We start from the raw sequence: 19,696 nt of genomic DNA, 5'->3' as shown, positions 1-19,696 counted from the left end.
GTACTTTTAGGTTTTAAAACAGGCCCCCAGATATTTTTATTTTTTATATAATCTCCATACATGACGCCTCTCATCTAAACCAAATAATTCTTACTTTGGGACATTTGTCCCAGTAGTCTTCTGTCTTGTCCACATAATGTTTAGAAAACTGCAGATGGGAAGAGTAGTGCTATAGTTGTTCAGTTTTCTCCTGATGGTTGATTCTTTAAGTTGATTTGAGCGAGGCGTCTAGTTGTTTAGAAGTTACCTTGAGTTTCTTTCTGACCTCTCAGACTATTACACATCCTGCTTTTAGACTGATCTCTGTCAGTCGACCTGTGGAGGGCAACGTTTTTAATGTTAGAAACTCTTTAGAGATGGTTTTCTAATCTTTCCCAGCCTGATGATCGACTACAATTTTTTCTGAGGTCTTCAGAAACCTCCTTCATCCGTCCCATCATCAAACACGTGTCGTGAAGATCTGACCGAGACAAACACCTTATTTTTTTAAAAACAAACAAACAAAAAAAGGACGCCCGAGTCTCGTTACATTGACTAGAAACACTTCTGAACAGCTGGACTCTTAATTTGTCCTTGTGCTTCTCCATTATGCACCTGTCAGATATGTAATATTGGCTCAGTTTAGTATAATATTTCAGTTTTATTTCTTTGAATGGATTCTCTTTGTCTAATTTCAGGACAGGTGTGAAAATACGCCGATATTTAAAAATCTGAGGGGCACAGAAACTTTAAAGTGACACTATAGCAAAGAGACAGTTGATTTAAAGCAATGGACAGCTTATATCTGTCTTAGGTATATATTTAAAAATACCTAAAAGTGACAGAACACAGGACATATTGATACAGTATAATCAGTATCAAGCATCAACGGTTTTAAAACAAGTTGAAGTTCTGATTCATGTGAAACTGGTATTAAAAGACTTAAACAAGCCTCAAGTATGTAATGATCTGCTCTCAGTGCGCCACCTAGTGTCCAGATGTCTTCAGTACACGATAAAGAACAACAAAGAACCACAAAGATTAATAATGAGATGCCTTTATTGTACTTTTTGGAAAATCCAGTGACACCGACACGAGAAAATGGTCCTATCCCTCCCTCCCCCTATTCCATACGCGACCTGAGAGGGAGGGGCTGCAGGGTGGGACGTACCGTGATCCCGCTTGTAGTCTTAAATTAAACACAGAGATAATAGCGAAGACACATCCAGGTGCATTTCCACAGACACGCACGACATGCATTCAAAAAGGGGGGCTTTGAAAGGGGAACGCAGTGACTCCTGGTTTTTCGCATGTACGCTTTTGTCTCAAAAGTAAAAGACGACAAAATCAATACCACTTTAAAAAACAAACGCTTTTTATGGCCCATGATCAGTCTATAATAATTCAGGCTCTGTCAATTTTCCACTTACAGGAGAAAACAAAAAGAAAAAGAAAAGGCAAAGAGACACACTACTATTCATACTGGGAAAATGGTTTAAATATGGAAGTGGATGGTTCGTAGCTTTCTTTTTCTTTTTTTCTTTTTTTAATTATTGGTTTTTAATTAATGGTATACTTTAATGAGAATACAATTGTCTCACTAAAAATCAGCTCATCTAGGTAAAACTAGGCCTTTCCACTGAATGTTTCCCTGCGGTATCTAAGTAAAATACGTCCGGTCACGGACTGAGTGGGTCGTTGGTCCAAATCAGAAGAGGTTGGTTCAGTCGTCATCGCTGCCACTGGCCGAACGCTCCTGACACACAGAGGAAAAGATTTAGAGAATATGTACGGAGACGAGAGGCCACATGAGAATATAGCATACATGACAATCTGACATTTAATTATCCAGAGTGAAAATGATATTGACGACCTAGCATGAGACTGATCTGTGTAATAAAGAAAAGGTTTTAGAGCTGCTTAATTAACATCACCAGTACGGAAGATACTCACACTTTACTTGTACTTTTAAGACAAATGGAAAACGTTCAGTATTTTATTTATTTCTAATGATCTAATGCATTAAATTATCCGTTTATGAACAAAACTGGAGCTGCAATTAATTACTGTCTTGTGACGTGCTCTTATTGTGATCCCTTGTCCCTACTGTCTACTGTCCCCATCAAATAAATCAATAATAAATAAATAACTTTCATTTTAAATCAATCAGATTCTATTTAAATCAGCGCCGTCAATAAATCAAAATGTTTAATTAAGATTCATCACCTGATTTACATAGCTGACAAACATTAATGCAGTTTAATCAGACTTTATTAAATGTACCTTAAAGGGAATTTTTTTTTTTTATTTGGTTATGAACTGAGTTACGTTCAGTTCATAAAAACATTTCTTTATCCATGATCTTCTGCTTCTTTGGGGATTTTTGCTCATTTGAACACTACAGGGCGAATTACTGCCCTCTGCAGGACAAGATTATCCACTGCACTTTAGACTCTGCTTGCTTTTCACAGCGTAACTGCTGCTTTTAATCACCTCTAAAACTACAGTTTGGGCCGAGGTTGTAATAACAGAATGTGCGTGCGTTAATCAGGCATAAATTATGACTCTGACAGTCGTAAGTTAAAGGGGAATTATCGTTTTTTTACAACCTGGACCTTATTTCTGGCATAAAATACCATCGTATACTCACCCATACAACTTTTGTTTCATTTGCACTCGTTCATGAGATAATTACATCGGCGTATATTTATTCCATTTAGCAAGAGTGATCAGGGCCCTCTAAATAACGCATTATCTGCCGCAAAACTCGTTCATTTCACCAATTTTGTTATGATACACTAGTGCTATTCCCTGTTGAGTCCAGAGTTACCTGTTACCACCATCTGGGGTTTGTAGATTGACCTACGGACCCCAGATGATGTCATTTTTTTGCAGGTTGTAAAAACTGTAGTTCCCATTTAAGTATAAATCTAGCAGTAACAATATAGCAGTACTTTTATGTCTAGTTTTGTCTTCGCTACACAAGGTATTTAGTTTTCAGTGTTTTAAAATGGAAGGAAGCAGCAAATTCAGAAACAGTGGATGCTGAGATGTTCTTTAATTAACCTCATTGTTTTTAAACATGCTCTAAAAGTGCCAAGAAGAAACTCGTCTCACCTCTTCCTGTTCCTCATCGCTGTCGTCGTCGCTCACCACGGGTTTAGCCCGGGCGCCGCGTCCTCTCCGCCGCTGTCCTTTACCTCCTCGATCCCCCTTCTCTTTGCGGCTCAGCTTGATCTTCACCTTCACCGAGCGAGCTGCAGGGAATCGGAGAAACGCACACAAAACGTTCAGGTGACATTCAAATCTCCCGATATTCTCAAAAGCTTCAGGTTTAGACACTCACATTCAGACTCGGATCCCTCGTCCACATCGTCCTCCTCTTCTTCACTTTCCTCTCCCTCGCTCTCGTCGTCCTTCTCGATCTTCTGTCTCACACTCGTGAAGACGGACTGGAGCACGATGGAGTCCTCGTAGATCTAAAAGGTGAAAAACCTTTAACTTGGGAAAGAAAGAGTCCGACTTGTAACTGTGTCTGATTTGAACCGTTACATATAAACTCACCAGAGAGCCTTCCAGGTTGAAGGTCTGGGCGTTCTGACACAGCAGCATCACATCCTTCTCCAGGTCGTTCAGGCTGCGGTATTTATGGCTGCGGATCCTCTCCTAGTGGAAGGAGATGATACAGAAAGGCGACAGTCAAGACGTGCAGGTGGGAGTAAGACGAAACATAAAGAGGAACAACGGCTACTCCTGTCCTCCTCACCTTGATCTTCCTGAAGTCCACCGGTTTGCGGATGAGCTCGTAATACTCCGGCAGCTCCTTGCGAGAGGGGAGCTGTATGAAGACTTCACTCAGCTGCCGACCATTGCTGCTAAAACAAGGATTAATCTTAGCATGCATCAAGATCACCACCTGCCAGATTACTGTTATTATTTTAATCTAAATGCGTTTACTGAAGCGCCCTCACCCGTCCTTGTATTTGATGACGGCATCCACGATTTTCTTCATCTTCTTCGTGAGAGACGGAGGGTTCGGCGAGAGCTTCTCCGCCGGCGGGCGACCTCGCTTCTTGGCCTTCTTCACCTCCTCGTCCTTGTCCCGCCCGCGGCCGCTGCTGGAGCTGGGCGTCGACGGGCCGCCGTCGTGGTCGCGGTCTCTCTTGCGCTTCCTGGTCGTCTTTTTGTGGCGCACCTCCTCCTCGATGTCCTCCAGGTTCCCTTCCTCTATGGCCTGTGTGCGGGGAGAAATCAAAACTCACTTCGAGCCGGCTCAACAGAAACGGAAGTCCATTAACGGTTGCAGCTCGTCCCCCCACCTTGAGCCACTGCTTCTCAGTGAGCGAGTCGCTGTAGTCCACCTCCTTCCTCTGGCGGGACCCTCTGCCGAACATCTTCTCCTCCTCCTCTTCGCAGGTTAGCCTCTCGACCTCGGCGTCGTCTTTCAGGATCCAGGCCGGCATATCGTCCTCCTCCATGAGACGAGGTTTCCTCTTAGGGTTGCGGGCCTCCTCGCGGCGTCTGTCTAGATCCATGCGCTGGAGCGGGGAAACACGACGCAGCAGAAGCTTAGAAGAGTCAAGATTTTAAACACGACAAAATATCCAAACAGGGAATCTGAGACTAACCATGAACTGTTCAAACTCCTCTTCACTTCTGGCAATCATTTGATTGACAGTCTCATCATCGGGGACTTCGTCTTCCTCCTGCGGACCAATGAGACGAAGCCAATGAGAAAAAGCGGACTGCAGATTTATGTGGCACCTCAGAGCTACACCTCTGAACTAATGACTCACTTACACAAAAAGGGGAAAAAACAATTCAAATATCACGTTTTAAATGTGGTTTACATGCCTGAATCTGCCTGTGGATTAAAGCATTAAAAAACAAGGAATATTTGAAAAAACAGCAGAAAGAGGAAGAAAAAAAGAGTTGGAGTGGGGGGAAAAAAATACTAAAAAGGGTTTCATGTTAGTGTGAAAGATAAAGTATCATATTAACCATCAAAGGTTTGTGCAGAAGCAGAAATACATAAGGGAGAGAGGGAGAAGTCTGGATTGATGAAATCCTGAGAAGAGAGGGAAATAAGGAAAGGAGAGAGAGAGGGGGGAGGAAAAAAAGGGAAGAATGAAGAGGTGGAGAAGCGCACAGGCAGATGTGGGTGGGTGGGCCAATTTGGAACAGGTTCGGATCACACCCACCCACGCCCCCCTACTGCGGCAGCCTCCACGAGCCCCGACCTCATCCTGTTCCTCGTGCTCCAGAATGGCCTGCAAGAAGGCTCGGCGCTCATAGCCTGAGGACTTCTGGTCGAACATGCCGGCCTGGATGACCTTCTGGTCCACGTTCAGTTTGTACTTGGCCGCGGCCAGGATCTTTTCCTCCACGCTGTTGACGGTGCACAGGCGGAGGACGCGCACCTCGTTCTGCTGACCGATTCGGTGGGCTCTGTCCTGGGCCTGCAAGTCCTGTAAAGGTGACGTACAACGTGATTAGTTTCTGCTGATTGTGGGAAACGTGCGCACAAGGCAGATGTTACATCTCTTGTCTGGATCCAGTACCTGATGAGGGTTCCAGTCGCTGTCAAAAATGATGACAGTATCAGCAGACTGCAGGTTCAGGCCCAGACCTCCAGCCCTGGTACTGAGCAGGAACACAAAGTACTCAGAGGCTGGGTCATTGAAAGTCTTCAGCAGCATACCACGATCCTCAGCTTTGGTGGTTCCTATGTGGAGAAGATGTTTGAGCGTTATTATTAGTGAGTCTGAACTCCTCCAGGTGACGGTGCAGCCATTAATCTACAAGTTAGATATGAAACAGGTCTCTCACCATCCAGACGCAGATACTTGAAGTTGCGGTACGCAAAGTAGTCCTCCATGATGGTCATGAGGGAGGTCATTTGACAGAAGAGCAGCACTTTGTGGTCGGTGGCCCTCAGCTTGGGCAGGATACGATCCAGCAGCTCAAACTTTCCGGAGGAGCGGAAGAGGTCAGGGCTGGACGGCAAGAAGGGAGAACATGAGTAACATGTAATAAACACACACACACACACACACACACACACACACACACAAAAAGATAAATTCAAGCGTTACATACCCCGACACGATGCCGCCAGAATAACCAAGATGCTCAGAGAAAGATTCCTGTCAAACAAACAAGCAGAAATTAAAATCAGTACAACTAGACAGAAATGAATTTACCGTCATCCTCATTAAAGTTTGTGTTTGTTACCTCAATGTGTTGGAACATGTAGGGGTGGTTGCAAATCTTCCTCAGTTGCATGATAGTGTTCATCAGGGTCTTCGTGCCACCTTTACCCTGGAGATTTTAGGATTAAAACAAAACAAATAAATAAATAAGAAAACACACTTTCTACTCAACTGAACTTTCAAATGAGACTCGTAAGACTTCTAACCTTCTTGTCCTTTTCTGAACCGTCCGTGAGCAGGACTCCCTTGGCCTGCATGTGTCTGTACAAGACTCTCTGCAGGGCCGACATGTCGCACTTTATCACGTACTCCACCTGTGAAACGCAACGTTAGGGGGAAAATGTCAGGAGCAGCATCGAATCGATTCGTCAGTTGCTTTCACGTCTTAGATGCATTAAAGCTACTTAGCAGGTGGAGGAGTTAAAGGGACTAAATGGCGTGTGTGTGACAGACATGTATGACACATTGGCTGAAAATGATTATTATTAATTTTTTTTTTAGCTAAAAGTAAGAAAATACAGCTCAGATGATTCTTAGCTTTAAGTAAATGGAAATGGTTGAAACGAGCTAAAAATATCAAAATATGGCTGAATTTGTTCACTAAGAGTGTTACATAGCTTAATGTAAATTAAATTACAGTTTAAATTGTTAGCTTAAAGCTGAATTTGTTAGTTAAAGATGTTAAGTGCCTTAAAGGTTGAAATTGTGAGTTTAAATTGATAGAAAAATGGTTAGCTTGAGGTAAATTACGGTTGAAATCGTTAGCTAAAGGTGTTGAGTTTCACATAATTGAAAATAATTAAAATTACAGAAAAAAAACTTCAGCTAAAAACAATTAAATTACAGTTGAACTCGTTAGCCATAAGAGCAAAATACAGTTTAAATAGTTTAACGTAATGAAACCGTTCAAACTGTTAGCTGAATGTGTTGAGCTTAAAGCTAAAAGTGATGAAAACATTCAATTCAATGCAATTTTATTTATATAGCGTCAATAACAATACAAATTGTCTCAAGACGCTTTACAAAACCCGGCCTGAAACCCCCAGAACAAGCCTGAGGGTGACGGTGGCAAGGACAAACTCCCTTTTAACAGGAAGAAACCTTGAGCAGAACCCACCTCATATGGAGGGACCCATCTGCCTAAGGCCAGCCTAAGGCCAACCTAAGGCAGATGGGTAAAACGTGTTTACATATGTGGCTGATTTGTTTATTATTTAAATTTAAATAACATAATTAACTTAAAGTAATGAAAACACTCTTGCAAATTTGTTGTAATCCACCAAAAACAAGAGAGAAACTACGTCCATGTAACCGAGCGCCGTGTGCGGTCACATCAAATAAATACGGTTTGGAAACACGCCGGTTTAGAGCGTTGACATTTATGCAGGAACTAAAAGCTAAAGTTCAATATCGCTGAAAGCAAATAAGAGCAGACTGACCTTCTCAGGCAGCTGGGCCTCGACTTCTTTCTTGAGTCGGCGCAGCAAGAACGGTCGGAGCACCTTGTGTAAACGTCGAATGATCAGGATGGTCTCTTCTTCGTTCAGGTCAACCTGGAGGAAAAAGGAAAATCGAGTTACTTAATGATAAAATACCCCTCGCCACTTTACACCGTCACCACCAAAACAGATCGTAACTCGCCTTCTCTCCGGTCATGGCGAACGGAGCGTTGAACCACTGCTCGAAGGTGCTGCAGCTCTTGAAGATGGTGGGCAGCAGGAAGTTGAGCAGGGCCCAGAGCTCGGGGAGCTTGTTCTGCAGCGGGGTACCCGTGAGCAGCAGGCGCCGTGGGGCCAGGTAGTGTGTGTTCAGGACCTGGGTCAGCTTACAGTGGTGGTTCTTCATACGGTGACCCTCGTCCACGATCATGTACTTCCAACGGAGCTTTAAGAGGATTTAGAGAGAGTGAGTGACAAGAAGCGACAGGACTAGAAGTAGAGAGATGAAGTGATCCTTACTTTTGCCAAGACTTGCTTGTCTTTGATAATGTACTCGTAGGTGGTGAGCAGCACGTTGAACTTGCCGCTGCGCAAGATGGGGACGAAGGCTCGGCGAGCGGCTGGAGACCCCTGAAGGAAAACAAAATTAAAAACCAAACTGTTTAATTATAAGCGACTCGCCGTGACGTGCGTCGTTAAAGCTCTGAGACAATATCCACGAACCTTGTAGGAGACCTTCACGACAGATGGAGCCCACTTATCAAACTCGTACACCCAATTTGATAAAGTTCTGCAAACAAAAGACAAAAAAAAAATGGGTTCAGACCAAACAGATTTCAGCAGAAACATTTTATATTTTTCCCTCCGAGACACTTGTGGACTTACGAGAGAGGTACAATGATGAGGAAGGGCCCGTTGAGGCGCTTGTACTCCATGAGGTAAGTGATGAGGGCGATGGTCTGGATGGTTTTTCCTAGACCCATCTCATCAGCCAGGATGCCGTTCAAGTTGTTGTTGTAAAGTGACACCAGCCACTCCAGACCTTTAACCTGAGCAACGAACACTTACACTTAGCGTTGGTTCACTTCAATCGACTCCACAAGGCTTTAATCTAATAACATTCGTGTTATTTACCTGGTATTGCTTGAGCTGCCCGTTGATCAGCAGTGAGGACTGTTTGTCCACTTTTTCAGTGACGGCGTGAGCCACGGCATAGTAGGACTGCAGGCCTCGGTTGAAGCTCGCGTTGCCGTACTCGTCGTCCACATCCTGCTTGGCGTGTCTGAGGGAAGCAGGAGGGACGGCGGTGAGATATTTGTGGGCGCGCGGAACAGAAATTAAACGGCGCAGATGCACGAGCCCGTAACACAATCGTCTTACTCAATGATATGCAGGACATCCACTTCGGACACGTCTTCGCAGTCGGGGTCCGGGATCTTCTTCTTGTCCTCTGTTGGAGCCGAAGACGGCTGAGGATGCTCGTCGTCGTCCTCCTAAGAAAACACAAAGGACGTCAGAAAAAATGGTTTGCAAGCTATTTTTTTTAATTCTTCGAGTCTCGGGCATTGTTTACCTCGTCGTCTTCCTCTTCTGAACCACTGTCTTCACTGTCGGAGCGCGGCGCTACCTCATATCTGCGGAGGAGCGTGTTGCACGAGGTTAGAAACATTCACAAGGACGCAGCACTGTGTGTTTTTCGATGTAATCTGTGATGTTGCAACTTTTAACAAGAACAAAGGCTTCCAGCTTTATCAAACCAAACAGAATTAAGAGGACGTGTGAAAACAAGGGATTTCTTTGGGGACTGAAGCGTCACTTGTAACAGACACGACCCTTACCCTGGGTTCATTTCAAGCCAGGTCTCCAGCTGGCCAGCCTTGGGGGCCTCGACGCCCGTCAGGATCTTTCCACTGTCCACGTGGATGACCTTGACTGGCAGGTCACTCATTTGACTGGTCTCATCTAAAGGCTGGGAAAAGAAAGTAAAGGAGGAGAAAAGGGATTAATAAGCGGTTTGGGCTTCTGCGTCAACGCCTGACTTCCACCTGCCCAGCGTCATGGTGACACAGACAGCAAGAGCTGTGGTTGGTCCACTTTGTAGCAGCGTGTTTCCGCTTTAGTATTTCCAGCCGCTTCTCCATCTCCACAATTTTCGAACTGATTGTTTTTAGCTCAATAAAGATGCAACACATCGAGGAACGGTTAACTGAGGAGGTTCGGAGATACAAACATTGGTACAACTCGTCTACTGCGAAATTTCGGCAAAGGTTTCAGTCGTAAACTAGCGTTTGGGTGCCGTTGTTAACAGAGGGATCCAGACTGACGAGCGCACAAGTATAAATGGCTCGTACCGGCGTTGGCTAGGTGGGTAGGTTATGCCGTCCAGTCCCGCTGTACTTTAAAATGAGCCTTAAGATTATAGTCAGGATTGCAAATCTGAACCTCATACCGGAAGAGATCCCTGAACGTAGGGCTGAGGATCGCTGCCGATTACCGGAATAGATCCCGATTCAAAAGATCCCGATTTGATTTGATTCAATATCAGTTCATTTTCAAACCTATTTTCCTTGGTTATGAAAGAATTTTTCACAAAACTTATGGGTCTCAATCTCAGCAGTCAGATCGGTGAGTTGTACACCAACCAACTAGCGAACCGTTGGAAACGTTTCGGGTAAAGAGACATGCCCCAAACAAAAAACCACATCAGGAGGAGGGGATTTTTTAAAAAAACCCAATCATACTTCAAAAGCTTGAAAGTTATGTTCTTCTTTCTCACTCACCTCTCCATCAGGTCCCAGACCAGCAGAACCACCCTCGACAGGCTCTGGCTTCTGAAAGCATTAAACAACAATTTTAAGATTGTGGAAATAAATTTTTAAGCACAGACACACTGTACGTCTTCGCTCAAACACTCACCTTCTTTTTCTTCTTCTTCTTCTTCTCTTTGAGAGCTTGTATGGCTTTGTGGGCGCGCACCAGCTCAGTGAGGTTGGCCACGTACTCGTCCGTCTGTTGCAGCAGGTAGGCCAGACGCTTGTCTTTCTTCTGGTCGATGAGTTTACGGTAACCTTCCTCATCTTCAGCCTGGACAGAGACACGCGGAGAGAGTCGGACGCTTGAGTCGAACAAACAAACGGACGGCAGCAAATGCAAGGTATTGTCTCGTGTAGCGAAAGTCTCACCATCAGCCTCCGCATTCTCTCCTTCTCGATGCGCTCATTCTCCTTCTTCTGCTCGCGCTCGGTGTTGGCGTGGTAGGTGGCGACCGCTTTGGTGGCCTTCTGGATCTTCGCCGTGATGGAGCGGTGGTACTCCTTGAAGTCCTTGGCGTGCTGCAGGATGCTGTTGAGGTATTCCTGTTGATAGTAGGACACATGAAGATGTTACTCTCTTTTCATTTTCACCTGTGTTGCTGCAGCTTAACTGAAAACACTACTAAATACGGCCACTACAGTCCTTTCTTTCTGCGTACCTGGTGTTTCTGGCGACGTTTCCGCTCTTGTTCGATCTTCTGCTGTTTCTCCAGCTTCTCCGTGATGCGGGCCTCGCGCAGAGACTGGCGTTTGCTGCGCTTGTAGGCTTTAGCGTTGAGGGCCGTTTCCAAAGCGGTGTCACGCCGCATGCAAACCACCACCTCCTGGCGCAGCTGTGAGCGCGCAAAGAGTTCAAAACGATGAGGACACGAGGCAAGAAACGGTGCGTAACTCGGTGCGATTTAAAAACACTCCCTGCGGCTAATTTCACACCTACCTGTCTCTGGAAGTTAAGCAGCCGCAGGGCCTTGAGCTCGATGGTGGCCTTGGTGCGCAGGTCTCCAGCCAGCGAGCCGGGCAGATTCTCCAGCTCCTGGATGCGGTGAGCGATACGAGCCTGTAGCCTAAGGAGCAAAACATTTGATTTTACTCCCACATATGCTCATAAGGAGTTCACAATGGTTGTGACTGTGTGTTAGCAAAAGGGCTGGATTTAAATATCAATCTTTTTCCCAATATCATAAAATCCTCGGCTCTATTTTTAAAATACAAGCCGTTCTCTGCATCCTCTTGTTAGAAATCTTGCCGTCTTTGAATTGGAAAATTGATATTTTAAACCCAGCACTAGTTTACATGGTTGAACAAGTCCGCTATCGGTGGAAATTTTAGTAAGTGGTCTCTCACCTGTACTCTCTCTCCTGGAGGATCTCCACTGGGTCCAGCCCACGGGGTTTCTGGATGGGGGTAATGCGGTTCTGCTTTTGGTGTAGCATCATGGGAGGTGGCTGCGCCGGCTGCCCCGGGGACTGCGTCTGAGGGGGCATTACTGGGGAGGCAGCTGGGGGCACAGAGGGAGGAGCAGGAGAGGGTCTGCCAGTGGGTTGAGGTGGAATGAGTTTCTGAGGGGGGTTGGATGGAGCAGCAGCGTTCACCATTGGTCCTGGAAGAGGAATAAAATATTTATTTTTTAATTTCCTGCATGTGCACATAAAAGGACATTGGGCTGAAGTTAGCGCCATGACTAAGTTTACCTTCAGGCCACGATTTAGGGGGTCCGTTGGTTGGCTGCCCTTGCATACCTGGGGGAACTCCTGCAGGCCCAGGAGGCACCATATTGGGGCCTACCATACCTAAAATTAAAAAAGTAATATAGTTAAAAATACAATCTTTCAAGTGCCTAAATGTCACAAGTTCAGTTTCTTTTTTTTTTAAGATTTGTATTTTACTAAACAAGCTCCCTGAACTCACCATGTGGTCTATTGTAGTTTGCCTGAGCTGGTCCCGGGACAGCGCCTGGTCCACCTCCAGGACCGGTGGTAGGTGGCATATTAGGCATCGGCGGCTGCTGCATCCCTGGCATGGGCCTCTTCCCCTGCACGGCCATCTGCAGGTGCTCTGGTAGGGGCTGACTGCGCGCCAGCATCTTGTAGGCCATGATCTGGGCCCTGAGTTGGTGTAGCTGGTTCTGGTTGAAAGGAGTGGGTCCACCCGCGACGCCCGGCCCCACTGCTGCGACAGGGGGTCCGCCGGGAACCTGGGGGGGAACCCCACGGTTCGGCTGACCCATACCCTGATTAGGATCCCCGCTGCCCTCCATAGGTCCAGCCCCAGGACCGCTGGGACCTCCAGGCATCATGGGACCAGAGGGAGGGCCGTTGGCTGGGACGGGGCTGGGTGCGTGTTCTGAGCCTCCCAGTGGAGAGGGGTAGCCTTGGGGAAAAACAGATGTGTGGTAAGTATAACAAAAATGATTTTATGCATTGAGGAAAAAAAGCTATCCATAATTACAGTAAACAAGCTGCTTTGGTTTAAAGTCCAAACACACTAAAATGTAACACAACCGTCAGGGGAACTCTTGTCATATCTCGTCTTTTGCTAAGTGGCTGTGTGGTTTTGTAGACGCAGCTGGCTCTGTTGTCATCTGAAAGGGGAAGCCCCCTCCACTGCTGTCTGTGCATGCTGCCGAATGAACAGCAACACAACAGGAGAAACCGGCTGGATGTGTTTTCTCTCTCTCTCTCTCTCTCTCTCCCTCACACACACACACACACACACACATACTCTGTCTGCATGACTAAATTATCTGTTTCTCCTGCAGCTCTTCAGGGATTAGACAAGGCTTATTCATTCCACTGTAAGTTATGGGGAAAAGAGACAACTTACAGAAGGCCGCTACAATCTTCTTAGTGTGAACACAGTCTACATAACATATATAAATGGAACAGTTGACATGCTACCTTGAGAATGTTGATCCATTGGGCTTGGCGGGGGTCCCATCCCACTGTGCCCCCCTGGTCTCATGCCCATGCCCTTCATCTGGCTGTAGCGAGGGTCATCAGGCATTACCTTCTCGTGCATGGCTTCCATTGGCTGCAAAAAAAGACAGAGAATAATCACGGATGATAGAAACGTTAGCGAGAGATTGGAATATTTAATCCACCAACATATCTCGCTCTGCAGGCAATAATAATGTGAATAAACATAAATATTTACTCAAGTTAAGATAAAGGTTAAACAAAAAACTGGTTTGTACTTTGTGCATCTGGTGCATGTTGTCCTGAGGATATCCTGAGGGTCCCTGTGGAGGGTGGGGGTGTCCAGATCCCGGAGGTCCCGGGCTGGGCCCCATCATGCTGTGGGCTGAGCCCGGGGAGGGCCCCGGACTCGGGCCCATCATGCCTCCCGGAGATGGCCCTGGGCCTGGGGAGGGACCGGGCCGAGGTGTCCCTCCCATCGGGGGGTCAGGAGTGGACATCTCTCACCGGAAAACTGGGAACCTGTGGCAGCAGCAAGAATCCCTAAATCCCACAGGGGACGACAGAGGTTAGATAACCGGAAGATTTCACATTCACATATACAGTACAACACGTAGGGGAATGATTCATTGGATACAGCTAGCACGTGGTCTTATTTAACAAATTTGCTTGCACATGTACATACGGAGCTATATATGAATACACCAGCTGTACACAAGCATTGGTTTAATCATTAATGTTATTTATATATGCAGATTGTGTATTTTCTTCTTTTATTTACCGACTAAATAAAGTAGATCAAATGCTAGAGTGTAAAACGAAACGTATTTTGAAACTGCAGCAAATCACAGAAGATAGCAGTGAACGTGCAGTTCAATCTTAGTCTCATTTAAGGAAATATATGCATTAAATATCAGAAAATTGAAAATATAAAAGGTAAAAATGGATCCACTTATGTTATACGTTACGCTACATCGAAGCTGGTGTCTTCAAGTCAAAAAATATAAATTTACACTAATGAAATAGGCCAATAAGTAAATGATTTGAAAAGATCTTAAATGTATAATTGACCAGTAGAATAACTGGCTAATTGTTTTTGTGACGGTCGTTCACTATACTCAGAAAGCAGCTCTGTCTGAGTGCTGCAGGTCATTGTGAAAAAAATGCAAAGTATTTACTCTAAGAAACGTGCTTTTGTTGTGTTTATCAAATAGCCCCGTCTGTTGCTTTGAAAAGAGAGAACTACACACTAAAAAGCCACTCGGTGTTGTTATGTGTGAACTCGATCAAACGCCTCCGAACCCTGACATCACTGACTCATAAGAGGAAACTGTTTGTTGTTAAATGAGTGGTCCTTTTAAATATGTCCAGGGCTCAATTCATAACGTGATAGACGTCCATATGCATGAAAAGACCCAATTATTAAAACAGTTTATATAGAATATTTGCTTTAATAAACTCGGCCACTAAAAGGGAGTGAATATAAACTGAAAAATAACATAATAATAATAAAAAAACACACAATAAAGGACCAAGAAATCATCTTAACTGTCACTTCATGGGACAAAACAGTGACCAAAAACATCCGTGGCTGAGGCCTAATTCAACAAAGGTACAAAACAGTATTTATAATAAACTATTTTTATTTTAAAACAATGAGAAAACAGCGGTTTTAAAGTAAAAACACCGTCAGCCCGGTTCTTACAATGTTTACATTTACAGTTTAGTAACAGTTAGGTTAGCTATTATTAGCATTCGGAGCTTCGCTAATGTTAGCATGGCCTAGCCGGGGTTTTTATAGTTTACATTATTAATTAAAACCCATTCTTTTGACTTATTCGTTCTCGCAATGTGAAGTGGTTTTGTTAACGTTCACTTTGTAGTATTTTTCAGTCGTAAAACGTTAACGAAATTGAGCTAAAGCTACAAAGAACAGAAGCCGAGCCGGGCTAGCATGCTAAGTCAAAAGCCTGAACTAACACAACAACATTAAGCTGGCTGGCGACGGAGCTAGCATGCTAGTGGGAGCTAGCCTAGCCGGCCATGCTCTCCAAGGCCAATTAGGCACAAAAAAGGAGCCGTTTCAGGGGGACGGTTGAGCCGAGGCGGCGACACGAGAACGGGTTAGAGCATCCCTCATCGCTGGGGATGATTGATCCAACGCGCCTCCCGTACCCTTGGCTCAGTGCTCCGCTCTTAGCACATTTCCAAAAACAATTTCATTCATTGCACACTGTCGCGCCACAGCAGCGGCACTCTACCGTCGGTCTTTTTCCCCCAACAGAAAGCAAACAAAAAATCCACGTAAAAGCGCATTTATCCACGGGGGGAAAAAACACACAAAACTCTCTTTATCAAAGGAGGAAATAAACGCGGACTTACACGAGCGGTGGAAGTTGATGTTTAGAGTCTCGCCGGTTGCAACGTCTCTTGATTTTTTCCTCCTAGCCAGAAACAAAGAGCGACCTACCCAGTTGGTTTTTTTCCTTCAACCCCCTCTCTCGGTAGATGTGTATCGCAGGGACCCGGCCTGTGATCGGCCTCAACAGCGCCCCCTGCCGCTGCCTCGCTCTGCGCACCCACTTCGCGCATGCTCAGTGAACGTTACAGGAAGGAATGCAGAGGAACCGGCGTGGGGGATGGTAGCTGCAGTTCAACACAATACAGTGGAGGGAAAAAAACACAAAAAATATGATTTAACTGCAGGAATATTCATGTAAAAAATACTAAAATGAGTCCAAGGAACTAAAATAAAAGAGACAACGGCCAGACAATTGTGTATCATTATTTCCCTGCTCATAACCAGAGCTCCATTGCTTGTTTTTATTAAAGAAGACGCTTTATTGTCATTGTACAAGAATACAACGAAATTCCGTTTGGCAGCATCTCTTGTAGCAGCTACATGTCACAAGCATAGAAAAAAATAAAGGTAATATAAGTTATAAATATTAAGGTGCAGTAAAAATATTATATATAAATAGTCTGTATTAACACTAGTGCAAAGAACAGTTGTAATTTTTTTTTGACTGACACTCTCTGAAGCAATTGATATGTCTTTTAATCTATAAAATGGCAAATATAAAAAAAATACATATTTTCAATGTGCTATCATATAAAACAAAGAAAAACAAGAACATGTAGTCAGTTTAAAATGGATTCAGTTAGGTCAAATTGTTGTAAATTGTCTTTTTTGGTAGTTAATTAGTTAACTGATTAATTAATACAGTGCAAGAATTCACAAAACTAAGTGATAGCCAGAAAATTGTCTATTATTATTTTCCTTTTCATAACCAGACCTGTATTGCATGTTTTTATCGTTGATTAATCTGACTACTGCTTCCTGGAATAATCTATAAAATGGCAGAAATTAGTAAAAAAAGGTCACATAAACCAAAACAAACAAGTGCATTTTATCACACAAAGTACAAGAACCACCACGGACCTTCAAAGACCTTAAACCATTGGCATATGTTGTTGCAAAGAGATTTGTTTGTTAGTCAATTAACTGATTTAAAAATACAGTGGAAAAAACTGCACAAAATATGATTTAATTGCGCATGTATTGATGTGAAAATACTCAAATACATTGAAGAAACCAAACTTAAAGATGCTGTGGCAGGAGAATTGTGTATTTCTGTTGTGATGCTCATTTTGTATTGTATGTTTTTATTGCGGATTAATTTGCCTAACACTTCAGGGAGAAATTCATCTTCTGATCAATCTTTTGATCAACAAAAGTATGTTTTGTTTTCAGATTCCTATCATATCAAACATAGAAAACATGAACATTTTAGTGTATGGAAGGCTACAACCAGTCTTGTTCTTGTAGTTTTCTTTAGCATATTTACTGTATATATGCATGATAAGTAAGCTAGTTAGCACTGAATGCCAAAGGCTCTTTGACCCTGGCTCTGTGACTGATCAGCTTATGGTTAGATCACGGCTATGTCCCTGTCTTTAAGCCGCAGTGTACACAATCCTATGCTGTGGAGCTCTTCATGTTATGCTGCTAGAAAGGAAACAACCAGAAGGCAAAGTTTGGTGTAGCTAAAACCTCTGAGAAATGACCGGCCACTCTTTGGTCACCCTGGTTTGGAGGTACCGTGTGGCAGGCCTCATGGGGATCTTAGGTGCCACGTTTCTGCTCGTACTCATAGGTACTCACTTGGTGCAGCATTTAAGGTAGGTAATAGGATGTAATGCGCTAACTCTAATCTCTTTTTTGTTGCCTTAGGTCTGTAGGAATGAGAAGTCTGAGCACCGATGCCGAATTAATTCATGTGAAAGTGGTTTGTTTGCTTTTCACAGTGCTAATAATATGCACAAAGGTTGGCGCAAGTTGCCAATGATGGAAAGACCTAATGACCTTTACCAAGACCAAGATGGAAGAAGTGACTCTTGGTCCTCCGATGTACAGGCGAAAAAGGATTCCCATCTTTATAAAGTACTGAAGAAGAGGAAACACATGCCACCCGTAGTTTTCATTAAAACACACAAGACAGGAGGCAGCACCGTCCAAAATCTGCTGTTCCGCGTAGGGGAGAGGGACAGGGCTACATTTGCTTTCCCCCATCACACTTACCAGTTCAGCTATCCAGATAAGTATGTCAGCTAAAATCTCTACGATGGTTCTGCTTTTCAGTGGTTTAATGTTATTGTCGCTGTCGTCAACATTTTTGCTCTGTTTTCAGATTCAGGGAAGATTTTGTGGAGGAGTTACCAGAAGGCTCCTCTCATTTCGACATACTCTGTAGCCACATGCGCCTCAACATGGGACCGCTGAAACAGTTGATGCCACCCAACGCCGTCTACATCACTATCATGCGTGAACCTGTACGGACATTTGAGTCCATTTTCTCTTCTTACGCCTCAACAGTTCCTGCCTTCATTTTAGCCAAGAAGGCAGCAGTGAACGGATCAGCACTGTTGACGTTCCTGGAGTCACCAGAGTCGTTCTGGGACTCTACAGAGCCTGGTAACGGCCTTGGAAATAACCCTGTGAGATTTGATTTAGGTCTTGACACCCAGAAGTGGAACTTCTCCTGGTATGCTGACGTGACTCTTCTCAAGGAAACCTTCCAGCTGGTCATGATTGCGGAGCACTTTGATGAGTCCCTGGTCCTCCTGGCGGACCTTCTAAGCCTAGAACTTGAGGATCTGGCTTATGTCCGGCTCAACACTCGCTCCGCTAAGGATATCACTCAACTGGACGGCATAACCAAAGCCAAAATACGAGCCTGGAACAGCCAGGACGCGTTGCTCTATGACATTTTCCTCCAGTTGTTCTGGGAGAAGGCAGCGCAGTATGGGCTGGAGAGGCTGAGGAGAAACGTGGCTCTGCTGAGGGCATCCACGAAGAGAATCAGACAGAAATGTGTGGCCAGGAAAGAGGTGCCCCCTGAGGAACTGGACGACTCAATAAGACCCTGGCAGACTGATTCGGTCACTATTTTGGGTTATCAAATACAGAAGAATATGACCAAGCAGGAGCAAAGATTCTGCATGCGGCTCGTACTGCCTGAACATCAGTACCATGCCCATTTGTATTTCCAGCAGTATGGCCAAGCCATGAGGACTGTGTGAGACTCATTATTGGAGGATGTCCAAAAAATAAAGTGAAACAAAGGCAACTGGATGTTTAGAGTTTCTCACAGTTTCATCCAAGTAGCTTCTTCAGCTCTGAAAAGAAGGTTGTTGGAGTATCATAGACTGGGGAAGGAAAACAGCATTTTCCTCAAACTATCTGATCGTTAACAGACCTTAGACATACAAGTTTTAGGTGGACAACACCCACAGATGTTCCTATTTAAATCCGAACTCCCCACCAGCCTTTTACAACTGAGGACTTGGATGAAACGTCTCCAAGAAACTCTACAAGGCCAGTTGACCTTGTTTTGATGGGCATTGAGAAAGTAGATGCTTTAATTTCAAGTCACGAGACGGTGTTGCTGATATCTAAAACAAAAGCCGCAGGACTTGTTTGAGCTTTCTACTGACTGACAGGGAGTTTAGTTTTTATTTGGAACATCTGTTGGTGGTTCCCACTTAAAAACTCACATGAGTAGGGTCCAGGGTCGACCAGATTAGAGGACGTTGCTCAAATTAACCTGGGTTGGCCTTTTGTCACAATTAGTGGCTCTCTAAGGACCCATCAACAGCCAAACATTTTCACGCCTTGACTCTGGAGAGTGTTGGGTCATTAAAGGGGCGAATGGTTAAAATTCTTTCCTAAAGAAAGCTGAGACAAGTCCAGTTGCCTTTGTTTCGGTCTTGTTATAAATACACTGATCAGGCATAACATTATAACCACCTTCCTAATATTGTGTAGGTCTCCCTTG

At 44.5% G+C, this 19,696-nt stretch overlaps 2 protein-coding genes across 5 annotated transcripts; one reads left to right on the top strand and one right to left on the bottom strand.

The window, feature by feature from the left end:
• Nucleotides 1–1,003: 1,003 nt before the first annotated feature.
• On the bottom strand, nt 1,004–15,888 carry smarca4a (SWI/SNF related BAF chromatin remodeling complex subunit ATPase 4a). 4 transcript variants are annotated; one of them, XM_084570167.1, is made up of 34 exons: nt 15,741–15,888; nt 13,637–13,901; nt 13,341–13,473; nt 12,352–12,813; nt 12,135–12,233; nt 11,788–12,043; nt 11,381–11,507; nt 11,103–11,276; nt 10,813–10,986; nt 10,547–10,714; nt 10,411–10,461; nt 9,469–9,599; nt 9,204–9,264; nt 9,011–9,123; nt 8,765–8,912; nt 8,516–8,679; nt 8,354–8,420; nt 8,150–8,260; nt 7,833–8,075; nt 7,631–7,744; nt 6,398–6,505; nt 6,214–6,300; nt 6,079–6,125; nt 5,809–5,975; nt 5,541–5,704; nt 5,181–5,447; nt 4,608–4,685; nt 4,299–4,517; nt 3,951–4,213; nt 3,746–3,854; nt 3,544–3,645; nt 3,326–3,458; nt 3,097–3,236; nt 1,004–1,735 (listed from the first exon to the last, which is right to left on the bottom strand). In XM_084570167.1, the coding sequence occupies exons 2-34, from the start codon at nt 13,856–13,858 to the stop codon at nt 1,703–1,705; spliced, it is 4,935 nt and encodes a 1,644-aa protein (XP_084426293.1). In that variant the 5' UTR covers nt 13,859–13,901; nt 15,741–15,888; the 3' UTR covers nt 1,004–1,702. The 4 variants fall into 4 exon arrangements, with proteins under 4 accessions (XP_084426293.1, XP_084426294.1, XP_084426295.1 ...); XM_084570168.1 differs by having other exon boundaries at nt 3,746–3,851; XM_084570169.1 differs by having other exon boundaries at nt 5,220–5,447.
• Nucleotides 15,889–17,194: 1,306 nt separating this feature from the next.
• LOC311506432 (galactosylceramide sulfotransferase) lies at nt 17,195–19,106 on the top strand. Its single transcript, XM_084570383.1, has 2 exons — nt 17,195–17,960; nt 18,050–19,106. Exons 1-2 carry the CDS (start codon nt 17,677–17,679, stop codon nt 18,939–18,941), a joined length of 1,176 nt encoding a protein of 391 aa, XP_084426509.1. The 5' UTR covers nt 17,195–17,676; the 3' UTR covers nt 18,942–19,106.
• Nucleotides 19,107–19,696: the final 590 nt, after the last annotated feature.

This window comes from Chelon labrosus, assembly GCF_963514085.1.
Source record: "Chelon labrosus genome assembly, chromosome: 21".
Taxonomy (NCBI): Eukaryota; Metazoa; Chordata; class Actinopteri; order Mugiliformes; family Mugilidae; genus Chelon; species Chelon labrosus.
The sequence above is the reverse complement of the archived record's forward strand: the minus strand, read 5'-3'. Positions and strand labels throughout refer to the sequence as shown.

Coding starts and splice junctions, on each gene's coding strand:
- smarca4a (XM_084570167.1), bottom strand. CDS start 13,858: ATGTCCACTCCTGACCCCCCGATGGGAGGGACACCTCGGCCCGGTCCC. Junction 5,976..6,078: donor TCTGGCGGCATCGTGTCGGG/GTATGTAACGCT, acceptor CTTGCCGTCCAG/CCCTGACCTCTTCCGCTCCT. Junction 5,705..5,808: donor CAAGTATCTGCGTCTGGATG/GTGAGAGACCTG, acceptor TTCTCCACATAG/GAACCACCAAAGCTGAGGAT.
- LOC311506432 (XM_084570383.1), top strand. CDS start 17,677: ATGCACAAAGGTTGGCGCAAGTTGCCAATGATGGAAAGACCTAATGAC. Junction 17,961..18,049: donor CAGTTCAGCTATCCAGATAA/GTATGTCAGCTA, acceptor CTCTGTTTTCAG/ATTCAGGGAAGATTTTGTGG.